The 15,724-nt window shown below is 42.2% G+C and overlaps 1 protein-coding gene across 2 annotated transcripts in view; it reads right to left on the bottom strand.

Annotated features, from left to right (window-relative positions):
- Positions 1-15,724, bottom strand: part of osbpl10b (oxysterol binding protein-like 10b) — a 158,325-nt gene that overhangs the window by 55,067 nt on the left and 87,534 nt on the right. For both annotated transcript variants that reach the window (XM_059945415.1, XM_059945416.1), the window contains one exon: positions 6,629-6,786. In XM_059945415.1, coding sequence (XP_059801398.1) covers positions 6,629-6,786 — 158 coding nt within the window. The remainder of the gene's footprint in view (positions 1-6,628; positions 6,787-15,724) is intronic.

The following is a 15,724-nucleotide window of genomic DNA, read 5'->3' on the forward strand; positions in this document are numbered from 1 at the left end:
GAATACTTTTCATTAGCATACATATTGAAGCTGGAAAATTCAATGAAGGAGTGGTTGGAGCTCTAGTGCAGGTCTTCATAAGTAAAGAGGGTACACTTAAATGTCCTGGCAGGATTAAAGGTGAATAAACATCCAGGATTGGATGAAATTTATTCCGGGCTGCTGCAAGGGGCCAGGGACAAATGCTGACCTTCACTAGACACATCAAGATACCAGATGACCAGAGGTCAGCAAATGTGTTCCCCTTTTAAAGAAAGAAAGGAAAACAAAACTCCGCTAACTGTAGACCCACAAATTTAATATCAGTGGTAGGAACAATACTGGAAAAATATTCTGAAAGCGATAACTGAAGATCACTTGGAAAAGCAGGGATTAATGAGAGGGAACACATACTTTTTTCCATACATGCTGCCTGTTCTGCTGAGTTAGAAAACACAGAAAACATACAGCACAATACAGGCTTTTCAGCCCACAAAGCTATGTTGAACATGTCCCTACCTTTACCCATAGCCCTCTACTTTTCTAAGCTCCATGTAGCTATCCAGGAGTCTCTTAAAAGACCCTATCGCTTCCGCCTCCACCACCGCCACCCCATTTCACGCACTCACCACTCTCTGCATAAAGAACTTACCCCTGACATCTCTGTACCTACTTCCAAGCACCTTAAAACTATACCCTCTTGTGCTAGCCATTTTAGCCATGGGGAAAAGCTTCTGACTATCCACACGATTGATGTCTCTCATTATCTTATACACCTCAATCAGGTCACCTCTCATCCTCTGTCGTTCCAAGGAGAAAAGGCAGAGTTCACTCAATCTATTCTCATAAGGCATGCTCCCCAATCCAGGCAACATCCTTGTAAATCTCCTCTGCACCCGTTCTATGGTTTCCACATCCTTCCTGTAGTGAGGCAACCAGAATTGAGCACAGTACTCCAAGTGGGGTCTGACCAGGGTCCTATATAGCTGCAAAATTACTTCTCGGCTCTTAACCTCAATCCCACGATTGATGAAGGCCAATGCACCGTATGCCTTCTTAACCAGAGAATCAACCTGCATAGCAACTTTGAGTGTCCTATGGCCTCGGACTCCAAAATCCTTCTGATCCCCCACACTCCCAAAAGTCCTACCATTAATACTATATTCTGCCATCATATTTGACCTACTAAAATGAACCAACTCACACTTATCTGGGTTGAACGCCATCTGCCACTTTTGCCAGTTTTGCATCCTATCAATGTCCCGTTGTAACCTCTGACAGCCTTCCACACTATCCACAACACCTCCAACATTTGATTCATCAGCAAATTTACTAACCCATCCCTCCAGTTCCTCATCCAGGTCATTTATAAAAATCAGCAAGAGTAGGGGGTCCCAGAGCAGATTCGAGGCACACCACTGGTCACCGGCCTCCATGCAGAATATGACCCGTCTACAACCACTGTTTGCCTTCTGTAGGCAAGCCAGTTGTAGATCCACAAAGGAAGGTCCCCTTGGATCCCATGCCTCCTTTCTCAATAAGCCTTGCATGGGGTATCTTATCAAATACCTTGCTAATATCCATATATGCTATATCTATGGCTCTACCTTCATCAATGTGTTTAGTCACATCCTCAAAAAACTCAATCAGGCTCGTAAGGCACGACCTGCCTTAGACAAAGCCATGCTTATTATTCCTAATCATATTATGCCTCTCCAAATGTTCATAAATCCTGCCTCTCAGGATCTTCTCCATCAACTTACCAACCACTGAAGTAAGACGCACTGGCCTATAATTTCCTGGGCTATCTCTACTCCCTTACTTGAATAAGGGAACAACATCCACAACCCTCCAATCCTCTGGAACCTCTCCTGTCCTCATTGCTGATGCAAAGATCATTGCCAGAGGCTCAGCAATCAACTCTCTCGTTTCCTACAGTAGCCTGGGGTACATCCCATCCGGTCCCGGTGACTTATCCAACTTGATGCTTTCCAAAATCTCTAACACATCCTCTTCCTTAATATCTACATTCTCAAGCTTTTCAGTCTACTGCAAGTCATCCCTACAATCACCAAGATCATTTTCTGTGATGAATACTGAAGCAAAGTATTCATTAAGTACCTCTGCTATTTCCTCCGGTTCCATACACACTTTTCCACTGTCACACTTGATTGGTCCAATATCTCACGTCTTATCCTCTTGCTCTTCACATACTTGTTGAATGCCTTGGGGTTTTCCTTAATCCTGTCTACCAATGCCTTCTCATGGCTCCTTCCGGCTCTCCTAATTTGATTCTTAAATTCCTTCCTACTAGCCTTATAATCTTCTAGATTCCTAATTTTTATCTAGTTTTTTTAAACCTCTCATAAGCTCTTCTTTTCTTCTTGACTAGATTTACAACAGCCTTTGTACACCACGGATCTTGTACCCTACCATACTTTCCATGACTCATTGAAACTTATCTACTCGAATCCCATGCAAATATCCCCTAAACATTTGCCACATTTCTTCCGTACATTTCCTTGCGAACATCTGTTTCCAATTTATGCTTCCAAGTTCCCGTCTGATAGCCTCACATTTCCCTTTACTCGAATTAAGCATTTCCCTAACTTGTCTGTTCCTATCCCTCTCCAATGCTATGGTAAAGGAGATAAAATTGTGATCACTATCTCCAAAATGCTCTCCCACTAAGAGACCTGACACCTGACCAATACCAGATCAATTACAGCATCTCCTCTTAGGTGTATCTACATATTGTGTCAAGAAACCTTCCTGAACACACCGAACAAACTCTACCCTATCTAAACTCCTCACTCTAGGGAGATGCCAATCAATATTTGGGAAATTAAAATCTCCCACCACAACAACCCTGTTATTTTTACTCCTTTCCAGAATCTGTCTCCCTATTGGCTCCTCGATGTCCCTGTTACTGTTGGGTGGTCTATATAAACACCCAGTCGAGTTTTTGACCCCTTCCTATTCCTAAGTTCCACCCCTAGAGAGTCTGTAGACATACCCTCCATGACTTCCTCCTTTTCCGCAGCCGTGACACTATCTCTGATCAACAGTGCCACACCCCCACCTTGTAAGCTTCCCTCCCTATCCTTTCTGAAACATCTGAAGCCTGGCACTTGAAGTAGCCATTCCTGCCCCTGCACCATCAAAGTCTCTGTAATGGCCACAACATCATAGCTCCAAGTGCTGATCCATGCTCTCAGCTCATCCACTTTATTCATGATACTCCTCGCATTAAAATAGACAAATCTCAAACCACTGGATTGAGCACTTCCTTCTCTATCACCTGCCTATCCTCCCTTTCGCACTGTCTCCAAGCTTTCTCTATTTGTGAGCCAACCTCCCTTTCCTCTGTCACTTCAGTTCGGTTCCCACCCAGCAATTCTACACGTTTGTAGTTTAAACTCTCCCCAATAGCCTTAGCAAACCTTTCCGCTAGGATATTGGTCCCCCTCAGATTCAAGTGCAACCTGTCCTTTTTGTACAGGTCACACCTGCCCCATAAGAGGTCCCAATGATCCAGAAAACTCAATCCCTGACCCCTGCTCCAATCCCTCAGCCACGAATTTATCCTCCACCTCATTCTATTCCTATACTCACTGTCATGTGGCACAGGCAGTAATCCCAAGATTACCACCTTTGAGGCCCTGCTTCTTTCCTAACTCCCTGTAGTCTGTTTTCAGGCCCTCTTCCCTTTTCCTACCTACGTCGTTGGTACCAATATGTACCACAACCTCTGGCTGTTTTCCTTCCAACTTTAAGATATCGTGGACTCAATCAGAAACATCTCAGACCCTGGCACCTGGGAGGCAAACTACCATCCACACTTCTTTCCTGTGTCCACAGAATCGCCTGTCTGACCCCCTGAGTCCCCTATCACTGGTGCCATCCTCTTCCTTTCCCTACCCTTCTGAGCCACAGGGCCAGACTCTGTGCCAGAGGCACGACCACTGTTGCTTCCCCCGTGTAGGCAGTTCCCCCCCCCCCAACAGTACTCAAGCAGGAATACTTATTATTAAGGGGGACAGCCACAGGGGTACTCTCTAGTACCTGCTTCTTGCCCTTCCTTTTCCTGACTGTTACCCACTTCTCTGTCTCCTGTGGTCCTGGGGTGACTACCTGCCTTTTGCTCCTCTCTATCACCTCCTCATTCGCCCTAACCAGATGAAGGTCATCGAGCTGCAGCTCCAGTTCCCTAATTAAGACCCTAAGGAGCTGCAGCTCGACTCACCTGGTGTAGATGTGGTCGTCTGGGAGACTGGGAGTTTCCAGGACCTCCCACATCTGACACTGAGCACAGAAAACCGGCCTCACACACATACCCTCTGTGTTTATTTTAAACAGGTAACCTACCTGACCTCAACCTTTTATTGCCGAAGCCCCGTTGAACCAAAGCCTTCCAACTGTCTCCCACTACTCCGTTGCCCGCTCCTCCGATGCCCACTCTATAAATGTGCATTCCCTTTAAACTCTTCCCGCTATTCTCACTGGCCAACCTCCATGTTCTTGTGCAGTCATGCCCTCTACAAGTTCCAATTAAGCCTTCTCAGATTTCAGTTCTCTATACCCGCCCCATGTGCCCCTGCTTCCCTTCATCCATCTATTCATGATTCCTTGAGCTTCAGTTCAATACTTCCAGCTTTACAGGAACATGTCATTGCTGATCTCATGATTTCACTTCTATATGATTTCCACCTGTCAAATGTTCACCTACCCACAAGTTACTATTCCCAGTCTATCTTTGTAAGGTGTTCTCCTGTGTTACAATCAGTTAATCAGCACATAAACAGTCTCTTCGCCCCATCCCTTCCATGCTGACCATCAAGTACCCACCTACAGTATATTAATCCCAATTATCAGCAGCTGGTCCATAAACTTCAATGCCTTGATGATTCAGGTGCTTGTCTAGATACATCTTGAACAATGGTCTCCACAATTCTCTCAAACAGTGCAGTACAAATTGCAACCACCAAAAAATTCTTCCTTATGTCTCTTCTAAATCGCTGACTCCTCATCTTCTGGTTGTACACATGTGTGTATTGGGGAAAAGTTTACTACTGCCTACCCCATCCATACCCCTCATAATTTTGTAAATCTCAAAGAAAAATTGGAGCGTAGAAGGTTGAGGGGGGATTTGATCGAGGTATTTAAAATTTTGAGAGGGATAGATAGAGTTGACGTGAATAGGCTGTTTCCATTGAGAGTAGGGGAGATTCAAACGAGAGGACATGATTTGAGAGTTGGGGGCAGAAGTTTAAGGGAAACACGAGGGGGTATTTCTTAACTCAGAGAGTGATAGCTGTGTGGAATTAGCTTCCTGTAGAAGTAGTAGAGGCCAGTTCAGTTGTGTCATTTAAGGTAAAATTGGATAGGTATATGGACAGGAAAGGAGTGGAGGGTTATGCGCTGAGTGCAGGTAGGTGGGACTAAGTGAGATTAAGAGTTCGGTACGGACTAGGAGGGCCGAGATGGCCTGTTTCCATGCTGTGATTGTTATATGGTTATAAAGATCTTTCTCAGCCTTCTCCACAGCAAGAAAGAAAACCAGCCTAATCTCATAACCAAAAACTTCATCTCAGGCAGCATCCTGGTAAATTTCCTCTGCACCTTCTAGAGATGTCAAAATTCCCTAATTTTCAGACCATCTTTGCTGTTTTCATAGCTATCTCTGATCATGTTGAATTAAGCCTTCATTTCCAAAATGCTCCCTGAACAGTCAACCATGTGCCCAGCTACATTTGCCAAGTACATGTTCAGCACTGCCTCTTCTCTTGTAGTACTACATCTTGACGCATTACATCTTGAGAAACGCACAGAAATGTTGGAGGAACACAGAAAGTCAGGCAGCATCTATGGAAAAGAGTACAGTCAATGATTCGGGCCGAGACCCTTCAGCAGGACTAGAGGGAAAAAAAGATGAGGGGTCAGAGTAAGAAGGTTGGGGGAGGGGGGAGGGAAGGGAGAAACACAAGGTGATATGTGAAACCAGAAAGGGCAGGGGTGAAGAAAAGTGTTGGGAAGTTGATTGGTAAAAGAGATACAGGGCTGGAGAAGAGAGAATCTAATAGAAGAGGACAGGCGCCCATGGAAGACAGAAAAGTGGGGAGGAACACCAGAGGGAGGTGAAGGGCAGGCAATGAGATAAGGCAAGAGAGGGAAAAGGGGATGGGGAATGGTGAAGGGAAGGGGGGTGGAGGGGGGCAAAACTGGAAGTTCAAGAAATCGACGTCCATGCAACCAGGTTGGAGGCTCTCCAGACAGAATACAAGGTGCTGTTCTTCCAACCTCAGTAACAGTAGGGGAGACCATGGATGGACATATTGGAATGGGAATGGAAAGTGCAACTAAAATGGGTGCCCACTGGGAGACCCTGCTTTTTCTTGAAGACACAGCATAGGTGCTCAGCAAAGCCGCCTCCCAATCTACGTGGGGTCTCACCGATATACAGAGTCAGAGTGACATTAATTGCTAGGTCGAAGGGCCTGCTCCTCTCTTGCAAGCATAACTCTAAGCATTCCACAATGTAATTAATGTTAAATTGAAAAATAAAGAACCCAATTTAAACTCAAATTATAGAGTATCAAAACCCTTTCTTTAAATTCTTACATTAAAAAAGAATCCTCATTCTGCTTACCTCAGAGGACTGCTGGAGTGCTTGGTTGACCTGATTAGGTGTTCCAGACCACACAATGTTTACGTTCGTTGAAGGCAAAGAAGGTGAAGAACACACATTTCCATTCTTCAGTTGCTCAGCCGAACGTGACCTTGGTCCTTGCCATCCTGATGTACTATCTGGAGTAAACCAGCAGTAGAATATTACTAACTCCACATTCTGCATCATCTATAGTAAAAGGACCACCTCAATAATCAAAATTCCTGCATTCTAATTAATGGGTTACTTATGTAGGAATCTTTAAGGCACGACAACTAATAAGCCACATGTATTATTTTGAATGCTATTCTACAGCATTACCAGAAACATTTTCAGCTCTAGCTTTATCAGTCATTGTCTTACATAAATATTAACATGACTTTGTAATGCAAGAATTAAAATAAGGCTTTGAAACTCCTGTCAAGAGCACAGAAAAAGTAATTCATGTGACATGTCAAGTATCTTGATGGGGAAAACAAATACTTGCTGACAGCATCTACGTTTCAAATTTAGACAAGGTAGAATAGTATGTCATGTATAGTCATGATAACCATTTCCCACAAAATTACCTTAACACAATTGGTAAAGCTTTAATCTTGTATTGGACCTACAGCTGCTGATAAGGGACAATAAAATAGTCAGCATTTGTGTATGATCAGTAGGTACATTTAGGTAGTTTATATAAATCAATAAAGATTTATTTAGACAATAGTCATTCTAGATCACTGAACTCACTGAAAGGGCAACTGAGCTATATTCCATAGGAACTTTCATACTGGAACAAAATTTGTATTTAAAACATTTACAAGGTAAAGGGAACAATATAAATACCATAAGACATGCAGTAGGAGCAGAATTAATCCACTTGGCCCATCAAGTCCACTCTGCCATTCCATCCTGGCCTATTTATTACCCCTCTCAGCCCCATTCTCCTGCCTTCTCTCTATAACCTTTAACGCCCTGACTAATCAATAAGTATCAACCTCTACTTTAAATATACCCAATTACGGGCCTCCACAACGGTTCATTGCAATGAATTCCACAGATTCAGCCTCTGGCTAAAGAAAGTCCTCCTTATCTCTGTTCTAAATGGACGTCTTCCATTTTGTGTTCTATGATCCTAGACACACCCACTATAGGAAACATCCACCCCTCATCCCCTTCATCTAGGCCTTTCAATATTTGATAGGTTTCAATGAGATACCCCCCCCCCCCCCCCATTCTTCTAAACTCCAGCATGTACAGGCCCAGAGCCATCAAATGGTCCTCATACATTAACCTTTCATTCCCGGAACCATCCGCATGGACCTCCTCTGGACCCTTTCCAAGGCCAGCACTTACTTTCTTATATGAAGGGCCCAAAACTGCTCATGATACTCCAAGTGTGATCTGACCAATGCCATATCAAGCCTTAGCATTACATCCTTGCTCTTATATTCTCATCCTCTTGAAATAAATACTAGCATTGCAATTGCCTTCCTTACCAGCCATTCAACTTGTAAGTTAACCTGTACAGAATCCTGCACAAGGACTCCCAAGTCCCTTTGTACCTCAGATCACTGAAATTTCTCCCCGTTTAGAAAATAGTCCACTCCTTTTTTCCTTCTACCAAAGTGCATGACCATACATTTCTCTACACTATGTTCCATCTGCCACTTCTTGCCCATTCCCCCAATCTAAGTTCCTCTGCAGACTCCCTGCTCCTGCAGCACTACCTGCCCCTCCACCTATCTTCACATTGTCCACAAACCAACCCACAAAGCCTTCAATTCCATCATCCAAATCTGTAACAAACCAGATAGATTTTTTCCAAGAGTTGTCCAGACATAATAGATCGAATGACTCTAAGATTCTGTGAATTCCTACATTAAACAATTTTTTTAAAAATTTGAATTTACGTAACTTTGCTATATGGGTCACAATCAATTGGGAAATTATAAAAGATACTTAGGAACCACTTAAAACTGGCCCTTCATCTGAAGATAGACCTCGGAAAAGGCAAACTATTAATAATTTGATCCAGTTTTTAAGATTAAAATAGGTTTACTGAATTGATACTAGATCTCATTTGTGCTTTTTATCCCTCCAGATTACAAACTCTTCCCACATTCTGTGACCTTAATCATATTTCACAGATATGCTATATTGTTCACTCTATAAAAAGGTATCCTTCTTACATCTCTCCCAAATTAGTCCTTCACACCCCTAAACTCTTAAGCTTGTTTGCCCATGTGAAATCTTTACTTTCATTGTCCACATAAGCATATTGTACCACAAGGTCCACTATGTATCACTAAAATCTTAGTTGACCTTTTTATGCTTCTTAATAGTAAAAAAATAAACAATTAACAAAGAACTAACATAATTAAAATAATAAGATAGTTGAGGTGATCAGAGATAAAAACAAATTTCCACTGAGGCACAAGTCTAGAGAAGAATACTGAATGTGTAAGTGAGAGAAATGTGTAGTGCAGGGCTCTGGCACTGAGTGAGGAACTTGACCGGGATTGTCAACCTTCTCTTTGTATCCATAGATGCTGCCTGTCCCACTGAGTTCTTATTCTTACAGCAGTCTGTTTTCTGTTATTGACTGAATAATATGCAGGTACTTGTACAGAAAATAAAATTAATTTAGGAGTGGAATAAAAGCTACTAGAAAAATTCATAATAGATTGAAAGGAAGAGCTAGCATCAAGTTAATAATTTATCCAATCGACCAGGTTAGAATCAGATTGCTAAGGGAAGCTAAAGAGTAAATATGAAAGCAGCTCTGTGTCATCATCAAACAAAGTGGCAAAAAACTTGAAGGGAGCAAAGAAAAAAGGAATAAACTTTAAACCCATAAACCAGCCAGTGTAAACTCAATAAAACTAAAACTATCTAGAGACCACTGTCAAGGATAAAATTACATGGACAGAACAAGCAGCCAGCTAGTTTTAGGTAAATAATATTTTTCTTAACCAGTTTAGTTAAATTCACCGATATGGGCAATGGAGGACTTTGAAAAGACATTTGCTAAGAATCTCATAACAAATTTGGATACAGAATCAAATGGTATTCAGGAGAAATGACAAATATTGAGATCCAAAATTAACTGAATATAGTGACTGAATAATGATGAATGTTTTTCTGACAAGAGGGAAAATCTCTCAGTGTTTCAGGTCATGGCATTTCTTGTTTGATATACATGATACAGGTTTGGATAAGAGAATGAAAGCATAAAATTGTGTATGGTATAGAACTGTCGAAACTGTCAGTGGATAGAAGCTAAGTTCAAGAGGATACAAAACCTGAAGAAACAGGCAGACAGAACAAATACAATTTAATGTTCACAAAATGCTGGTGGTACCCAGCAGGCCAGGCAGCATCTATAGGGAGAAGTGCTGCCGACGTTTCAGGCTGAGACCCTTCGTCAGGACTAACTGAAAGGAGAGATACTGAGAGATTTGAAAGTAAGAGGGGGAGGGGGAAATGCGGAATGATAGGAGAAAACCGGAGGGGGTGGGATGAAGCTAAGAGCTGGAAAGGTGATTGGCAAAAGTGATACAGAGCTGGAGAAGGGAAAGGATCATGGGATGGGAGGCCTCGGGAGAAAGAAAGGGGAAGGGAAGCACCAGAGGGAGATGGAGAACAGGCAGAGTGATGGGCAGAGAGAGAGAAAAAAAACTAAATATATCAGGGATGGGGTAAGAAGGGGAGGAGGGGCATTAACGGAAGTTAGATATGTTAATGTTCATGCCATCAGGTTGGAGGCTACTCAGCTGGTATATAAGGTGTTGTTCCTCCAACCTGAGTGTGGCTTCATCTTAACAGTAGAGGAGATCATGGATAGACATATCAGAATGGGAGTGGGATGTGGAATTGAAATGTGTAGCCACTGGGAGATCCTGCTTTCTCTGGCGGACAGAGCGTAGGTGTTCAGCGAAACGGTCTCCCAGTCTGCGTCGGGTCTCACCAATATATAAAAGGCCACACCGGGAGCACCGGATACGGTATACCACACCAGCCGACTCACAGGTGAAGTGTCGCCTCACCTGGAAGGACTGTCTGAGGCCTTGAATGGTGGTAAGGGAGGAAGTGTAAGGGCAGGTGTAGCACTTGTTCCGTTTACAAGGATAAGTGCCAGGAGGGAGATCGGTTAGAAGGGATGGGGGGAACGAGTGGTCAAGGGAGTCGCGTAGGGAGTGATCCCTGCGGAAAGCAGAAGGGGGGGGATGGGAAAGATGTGCCTGGCAGTGGGATCCCATTGGAGGTGGCGGAAGTTACGGAGAATTATACGTTGGACCTGGAGGCTGGTGGGGTGGTAGGTGAGGACAAAGGGGAACTCTATCCTGAGTGGGGTGGCAGGAGGATGGGGTGAGGGCAGATGTGAGGGAAATGGGAGAGATGCGTTTGAGAGCAGAGTTGATGGTGGAAGAAGGGAAGCCCCTTTGTTTAAAAAAGGAAGACATCTCCTTCTTCCTGGAAGGAAAAGACTCATCCTGAGAGCAGATGCGGCAGAGACGGAGGAATTGTGAGAAGGGGATAGCATTTTTGCAAGAGACAGAGTGGGAAGAGGAATAGTTCAGGTAGCTGTGAGAGTCTGTAGGCTTATAGTAGATATCAGTAGATAAGCCGTCTCCAGAGATGGAGACAGAAAGATCAAGGAAGGGGAGGTGTCAGAAATGGACCAGGTAAATTTGAGGGCAGGGTGAAAGTTGGAGGCAAAGTTAATAGGTCAACGAGCTCAGCATGTGTGCAGGAGGCAGCGCCAATGCAGTCGTCGATTGTCATCGATGATTCCTCTTCCCACCCTGTCTCTTGCAAAAATGCTATCCCCTTCTCACAATTCCTCCGTCTCCGCCGCATCTGCTCTCAGGATGAGGCTTTTCCTTCCAGGACGAAGACGATGTCTTCCTTTCTTAAACAAAGGGGCTTGCCTTCTTCCACCATCAACCCTGCTCTCAAACGCATCTCTCCCAATTCCCTCACATCTGCCCTCACCCCATCCTCCCGCCACCTCACTCAGGATAAGGTTCCTCTTTGTCCTCACCTACCACCCCACCAGCCTCCAGGTCCAACGTATAATACTCCGTAACTTCCGCCACCTCCAACTGGATCCCACTGCCAGGCACATCTTTCCCTCCCCCCCCCCCCCCTCTGCTTTCCGCAGGGATCACTCCCTACACAACTCCCTTGTCCACTCGTCCCCCCCATCCCTTCCAACCGATCTCCCTCCTGGCACTTAACCTTGTAAACGGAACAAGTGCTACACCTTCCCTTACACTTCCTCCCTCACCACCATTCAAGGTCCCAGACAGTCTTTCCAGATGAGGCGACACTTCACCTGTGAGTCGGCTAGTGTAGTATTTCCTCGAGCAGATTTCCTCATGTTTACAATTTAATGTTGATTAGATAGTAATTTTGAAGTTAGTAACTGGGAGAAATCTCAGAGAAACAATCTTTAGTATAGATTTCTGAGTCAAAGGGATAAAAGAGACACCCAAGGTGTATGAATGCAAATCTTTTAAGGAAGCAGGCCATATTAATAAGGCAGTTAAGATCTTAGCTTTGGAAATAACAGGTACAAAAACATCCTGTTAAATCTTAAGTTACAGCTAAGATGAGGTGCTATGTCCAATTCCGGTGTCTGTACTTAGGAAAATGGCAGAGAGAGTATATTGAAGATTGACTAAAATTGGTCAGGATAAAAGAACTTGGTTGTGTTAAAACTGCAGAAGCAGAGATTATTCTTGGAGCAGAGAAAGTTAAAAGCTCAAAGCAGCATACAAATTATTTTCCTGCATTAACACAGTTGGTGCTTAGAGATTAAAGATTAACTATAAAGCAGCAAAAGAATGGAAGGAAAGGGGGATAAATTTTACACTTTTGAGTTAATTTCCAGAAACACTGTAAAAACTGGTGAATCGTATTTCATAGTACAAGTCCAAAGGTAACTGAGGAAGATGGCTGTGGTGGTTGGAGATCAATCATCTCATCTTCAGAACATTACTACGGAACTTCCGGTAAGATGGCGATTGTTTAGTTGCTCCGAACTTTTGCTCCGTCATTCTTCCTATCTTTGCACCATATGTCTCCCTTCTTAAACCTTAGTTAAGTATTTTATTAGTTCTCTTTTAGCTGCCTGCGAACAGATCTATCTTATAATGGCTACCAAAAGTACTAAAACCGGGAAAAAGGAAACTTCTACGGCTTTGCCGGCTTACATTCGCGCTGTTTTGGAACAACATCAACAAGATATTTTAATGGATTTTAGAAATGAATTTAGAACTTCTTTCAACCAGCTGGATTTCAAATTGGATCAGATCAATGCTAGAGTGGATGAACATGCTGAACATTTATCTCGCATTGACTCAACTTCTGAAGATTTAAAACGCCGTGTTCAATATTTTGAAACTCTCTGATCCAACCTAGAGGAAAAGAATAGTAAACTTTTTTCCAAAATGGTGGATCTTGAAAACCGGAGCAGACGTTGCAATCTACGAATTCTTGGTTTGCCAGAGGCCAGCAAACAGGGCTCTCTCCCGTGAAATTTTTTTCCGATTTTCTCTGTGAGATTTTTGGGAAAGAATTTCTTCCGACTCCACCTGAGCTTGAAAGGGCTCACAGGATGTATGTTCCCCGTGCAACTCTGGGTTCCCGTCCACGGCCGGTAATTTTGTGCTTTCATCAATACCAGGTGAAAAACCGTTTGATTATGGAGGCACGCCGCAGAGGTACTTTTGCTTTTCAAAATATGGTCATTCGTTTTGTGGAGGATTTTACCCCCCAGGTTCTGAAGATACGTGCTGAGCTTAAAGGTGTAATGAAAGTGCTTTTCGATCGCGGATTCAGACCCTCTCTCCGAAATCCAGCCGATCTTCGAATTACGCTTACTACTGGAGATTATAAGTGGTTTAAATCAGTGAAGGAGGCTGAGGCATTTGTTGGAAGTCTTCCGGTCTGACCTTCTAAAATGGTTGATAAGTACTTCTCGAAGTAAAACTATTTTTTCCGAACTCAGACTTTACTTGAATAATTCAGACATTATCTATTGAAACTCTAAGGGCTGTATTCAATCTCTCCCTGGACTTGGTGCGTTTTTTCTAAATAGATCATCTAAGTTTAATGTTTCCCTGCAGACTTTTAGATTGTACTTGTGTAATCTATTTTATTTTTGTATAACTTTATCTATAGAGATCTACAATTGACTTTAACTTGTTTTGGAGGTTTGGAGTTGTTATTGAAGGCCTCCCTGTTGGTTGATTCATAGTTTAAGTTTTACTTTTTTTTTTCTGTAAATGGTTGATAAGTACTTTCTTCGGATCTATAATTTCCCCCTTTTCTCCCTCCCTTGTTTTTTTCTTTTAATCTTTTATAATTTTTCGCGGGTAGGTTAGTTTTGGTTTTCTTCTGATTTTCTTTGTATTAAGTTTTATACTTCTGTTGAAGTTGTTCCTATTTGTAATTCTGTTTTCTAGTGCATTAATTATTATTTCCTATAGTATTTATACAGAACTTTTGTTAACGACACGGAACTGGAAGTCATACTTGGGTTAATTTTTTTGGTAGAGCTAGCTGCTTTTTTAGGTAGCTGTCTAGTTTTGGGTTGCGAGGGAGGGGTGGATTCTCCAGTTCCAACACTATTCACTGTTTCTTTTGCTTTCCTTTGTTATTCAGGACATGTCTCTGTTTTGATTCTACAGATTTATGTTTACATTTTTGCTCCCAGACTGTTATTGTACTGCTTGATTTTTTATATGGCTGCTGCCTTCTATGCACTAACACTAAACTTGTGAGCTGGAATGTAAAGGGATTGAATCACCCTGTTAAAAGAAGGAAGGTCTCACATGTTATTAAACAACTCAAAGCTGACATTGCTTTCCTTCAAGAAACTCATATTCGTAGTTTTGATAATACTCGGCTTTTGTCAAAGTTGGCGGGTCAGCATTTTCATTCATCCTTTGCCGCCAAAGCTAGGGGGGTCTCCATCCTTATTAACTCAAATATTCCTTCTGAACTCCATAATAAGATATCTGATACAAATGGCCGTTTTATTATTGTTTCTGGCAAACTATATAACACTAAAGTTGCACTAGCAAACCTGTATGCCCCCAACTTTGATGATGTAAATTTTTTTGAACGTTTTTTCTTCTCACTACCAGACTTAAACTCATACTCTCTTATACTGGGTGGCGATTTCAATTGTTGGTTAGATCCTAATTTGGATCGATCGTCCTCTGTTACTACACTACCTACTAAATCTGCCTTAGCTATTCAATCTTTTCTCTCTAATTATGGTATCTCTGATATATGGCGTTTCCTTCATCCTACTGAGAGAGATTATTCTTTTTTTTCACACGTTCACCATACCTTTACTAGAATTGACTACTTTTTACTCGATAATCAACTTATTCCATTTGTTTATTCTTGTGATTATCAGAGTATACTGACTTCTGACCATGCCCCAATTACTCTGTCTTTAAATTTTCCTGGTCTCCCTCGAGGAATAAACACTGGCGGTTTGATTCAACTTTACTATCGGATGATGATTTTTTAAAATTTATTAAGGATCAGATAACCTTTTATTTTAACACCAATACATCATCTGAAATGTCATCCCAGATTGTCTGGGATCCCATGAAAGCATATTTGAGGGGTCAAATAATCTCCTATACAGCAAATCTTAATAGAAAGTCCTGTGCAGATTAATTGGACCTCATTAATCAGATTAAAGAATTCGATCAACTGTATGCTCAAACTAAGAATCCTGAATTATACAAGAAGCATGTAGAACTTCAAACTAAATTTAATCTTCTGTCTACTCAACCTGTCGAACGCCAACTTCTCGAAAGCAAGAGTCGCTTTTATATTCATGGTGACAAATCTGGTAAATTTCTAGCCAATCAGCTGAGGCGTTCCAAAGCCAAACAACATATTACAAAGATCTGGAAGGAGAATGGAGACTTTACATCGGATCACTTAGAAATCAATGACGCATTTAAAAAATTTTATTCTCGACTTTATTCCTCTGAATCTCTGAATGAGAATATCTCTGTTGATCATTTTTTAAATAATCTGAATATTCCTTCGCTTTCA

This window comes from Hypanus sabinus, chromosome 20 (genome assembly GCF_030144855.1).
Source record: "Hypanus sabinus isolate sHypSab1 chromosome 20, sHypSab1.hap1, whole genome shotgun sequence".
Lineage (NCBI taxonomy): Eukaryota > Metazoa > Chordata > Chondrichthyes > Myliobatiformes > Dasyatidae > Hypanus > Hypanus sabinus.